A 3961-nucleotide genomic window follows, 5' to 3' on the forward strand; every position below is an offset into this window, starting at 1 on the left:
AGCTTATTCATGTAAATCGTGGTTTGCTTATCAATCCAGCTATCTGGCAAGGGTTCTTGTGAGTTATAAGAACCCTCAAAGCAACTAGCAAATAGGCTGCCTCCTTCCTTGAAAATAAAATTTCCAATCATGCAATATGTATAAATAATTCACCATTGCAGTTTCCTCGAATCACCTTAATATTGCAATAGATCGGACTGCTCGCATTCCTCAGTACAAATTCAGATAATTACCAATGCAACTAATTCCAATAAAAATCACAGATTCACAGATGCAGATTTCAATTTTCCCATAAAAAAAAGAGGGCAAAATTCAATTGCAAATAAGATGAATTAGATATCCAATACAAAGATAACTCCAAATAAAACTCACAGTTTGATTTTGTATAAATTTTCTCCTACAGCAAAATCATAAATCGAGTATGATCCAATAATTCATTCTAGAAAATTATATATAAAACAAAAGAAGCAGGGAACCTGTCGTCTGTTGATAATTATGGGGCTAATCGTCGTCGTTCTTGTTCTTGGGCTTGCGGTACTTCTCTTCGATGAGCTTGGCCATGAAGAGGCCACTGGTGGCGAGCTTCTTGATGTTGGGAACGTCGTAGTTCTGAGCAATGTAAACCCCAGTAACCGTGCCTACTATGAAGGAGAAACAGCTCCTTATTATCCCCATCGCCTACGCTATGCTACTGTGCAATTGCAGCTGCAATCGCCGCCGCTGGTCGGAGTTTTAGTGCTGTAAAGTTTTATACGGATGGAGGGGTTTGGGTTCTGGAAGGATCTGACACGCCCGGACACACTTCTTGGATTGCTCGCGTCTCTACTGATAGGATGAAACAGGGATCAGGGTTGGTCACACGCATCTTATGGAGGCTGGCTGGGCTCGACATACAAATAACCTTTGAATGTATGAACAATTAAACCCTTATATTTTCGCTCTACAATTAAATAAATTTAATTTAAATTTTTTATATTAATAAAATTTATGGACTTTATTTCAAGTTTAAATAAAACTCATTTAATATAATATTATTTTTTAATAATAAAAAAATTATATAATAAAATTTATTTTTGTAATTTTAAAAATTATTTATTATATTTATATATTTTTAAAATTTTTTTAATTAAAATATTAAAAATTTTATATTTAAAATTATAAAAATATAACATTGATAAAAATAATATTTTATTATAAAAAATATTATATTATGTTATAATTTATTTATATTGATTTAATCGATTCAAATTTAAATTAATTTTATTTTACTCTTAAAAATATATATATAGAATTAATTGAATTTATTTTCAATAACCTTTATTTAGGTTGGAATAATTAAAAAAACTCCAATTTCTCACAAAAATATTAAAATTATATTTGTTTAGTTTTTTTAATTTTTTTAAAAAGTTAAAATTATTTTTTTATAAAAAAGTTATTTTTTTAATTTAAGTAAATTATTTTTTTAAAATAAATTTTTAAAAAATAATACATTTAAATCAAATAAAATCTTGTTTAACTTGAAATTTTAAAGTCATTTGAAGGATTGTATTTAGGAAAAAGTACAAGTTTTGAACATTAGGTTTTTAGACATTATTTATAATATTTAAAAATATTCAATTTCAATCTACTAAATTAACACGGTAAAATTTTTTTTAAATATCTTGAAAAAATCTTTTATCATTTCCAAATGATAAAAGACTATAAAAGTTTCAAAATAATAAAAAAATATTATTTTATAAAATTATACTTAAAATTAAATTTTGATTTCTGCTTTTATTTAATTTTAAAACAATTTTGGTGTCATTTCAATTTCTTATTTAATTTTATTTTAACTTTTATTTCAACTATTAACTATTGCACTCAAAATTTAAAAAAAAAAATTACTTTCATTTTCTAAACAATAATAAATTTAATAATACTAATATTAACAATACTATATATAATTCTAAAAACGAATATCATATTTTTTTATATATGATTATTAATTATAGATTTTTAAATGAAAATATAATATATAATTTTTAAAATAGATTATAATTGTATTTTTAAATTAATTTGAGTTAATTAAGGAAATCTTAAAAGATATATCATAAGACTAAATTTTTTAAATAAGGATATATATTAGATTATAATTTTATTATTTTAAATTAATTTTAGAATTTATTAAAAAAATTTAAAGTAAAAAATCTAAATTAATTTAAATACTATTAAATTAATTTTAAAATAAAAATTATTAAAATAACATGTTTAAATATTAGATAAATATTAACAAGATTATTAAAATAATAAATTCGTATTTTTAAAGTATAAATTAAATAAAAAGTTAAATTTAATTAATGAATATTAAAAATATTAATGAAATAAAAATATTAAAATAAGAAGTACATAAAATATATTAATTTTTTAATGAACTAGTAATTTAAAAATTATTTCACTTAAATATCTGTAATTTTTTAATTTTTATAATTTATCTAAAGGAGAAATTTTTTGTATTTGTTAAATTAGTTTTAAGAATTAATTAAAAAAATAATAAGATATATAAATTTATTAATGTTTAAAAACTTTAAATTAAATAGGTTATTTTTCATTTGAATTTAAAATCTTTTATATCATAAAAAATTAATAATTTATAAATTAAAATTATATTATTAATTGTAAAAAAATAAAACTTTTACAATTTGAAATTTTATTGTGATAAACTTCGCAATTACTTTTATTATGATTAAAAAAATAATTTTACTATTATTTAATAGTTGAATTTAATAAAATTTTATTTAAATCTAATTATAAAATATGGTAAGTTTATTAATTGTAATCTTTATAATGTGTTAATTAAATTAATTTTATCTTTAAATTAGAATAATCTATTTTAAGATCACATCAACTCTATTATTATATTGTGTATCAATTTTAATTTTTATATGTTCTTATATTTATATAATAACTATTTTATATAATATTTTTATTTTATAATTTAAATATTTTAAAGTGATAAAATCTTGGTGGGCTTATTTCCATTTATTACTCTTGGTGGGCTTATTTCCGGAGTGAGAAAATCTAGAGAACACTAAAATTATAATTAAATAACTCTTTATAATTTTATATATATTTTTCTTAATTTTCTCAAAATTTATAAATAAAAACTACTAATTTATAAATTAGTTGTTGAATAAAGTTAATATATATAGAATTAATTTTTCTTAACAGTTTGTATTTTTTATATATAATATGCATTATGTATTTTATTTTATTTATCTTATAAATTAATTCATTTTTTAAAATTATTTTTTAATAGTATTATTATTTTAATTAATAATCTATAGTATATATATAAAAGTAACAATGAATAAAATAATAAAAATTTCTAAACTACCCTTATTTAAGTTTAATAATTACTACTTGCCTTCTATTTTCATTGGTTAAGAAATAATATAAATTTTTATTATTTTAAAAATTCATTTTATTTAAAAATTGATTCTTATTTAAATTTAAATTATAATCTTATTTATAATTTAATTTTAATTAGTTACACACTTTTAAAATTTATATAAATTTAAAGTCATTGTCTTACTTATATTTAAATTCAACTTTAAAAAGTTTTGTTATATAATTTAAAATAAAATTTATAAAAAAATTAAAATTATTAAATATTTTTTTTTAAAAATATTATTTCAATTATGATTTAATAACAATAAATTTATTATTAATACATATTAAATTACCATTAATAAAATTTAGTAATAATGATTCTGTTAATAATAACGTTAAATAATAAAAATTTATGTAAAATTTAATTAATATTAAATTTATATAAAAACTCTATTATAATTTATAATTTAAAATTTAAATAATCTTACCATTTAAATTTAATAAGTAATACTAATTAATTTAAATTATTTTATCTATTAGGATAAGTTTAAAAATGAAATAATCAAATTATTAAAATTACTTATGATAATTT

The 3961-nt window shown here is 17.8% G+C and overlaps 1 protein-coding gene across 1 annotated transcript; it reads right to left on the reverse strand.

The window, feature by feature from the left end:
* Nucleotides 1-284: 284 nt before the first annotated feature.
* On the reverse strand, nt 285-905 carry LOC110616999. Its single transcript, XM_021759564.2, has one exon. It carries the CDS (start codon nt 673-675, stop codon nt 502-504), a length of 174 nt encoding a protein of 57 aa, XP_021615256.1. The 5' UTR covers nt 676-905; the 3' UTR covers nt 285-501.
* Between the last annotated feature and the right edge of the window lie 3056 nt (nt 906-3961).

This window comes from Manihot esculenta, chromosome 6, assembly GCF_001659605.2.
Source record: "Manihot esculenta cultivar AM560-2 chromosome 6, M.esculenta_v8, whole genome shotgun sequence".
NCBI lineage: Eukaryota > Viridiplantae > Streptophyta > Magnoliopsida > Malpighiales > Euphorbiaceae > Manihot > Manihot esculenta.

Excerpts from the sequence above, each read along its gene's own strand:
- LOC110616999 (XM_021759564.2), bottom strand. The coding sequence starts at position 675 with ATGGGGATAATAAGGAGCTGTTTCTCCTTCATAGTAGGCACGGTTACT.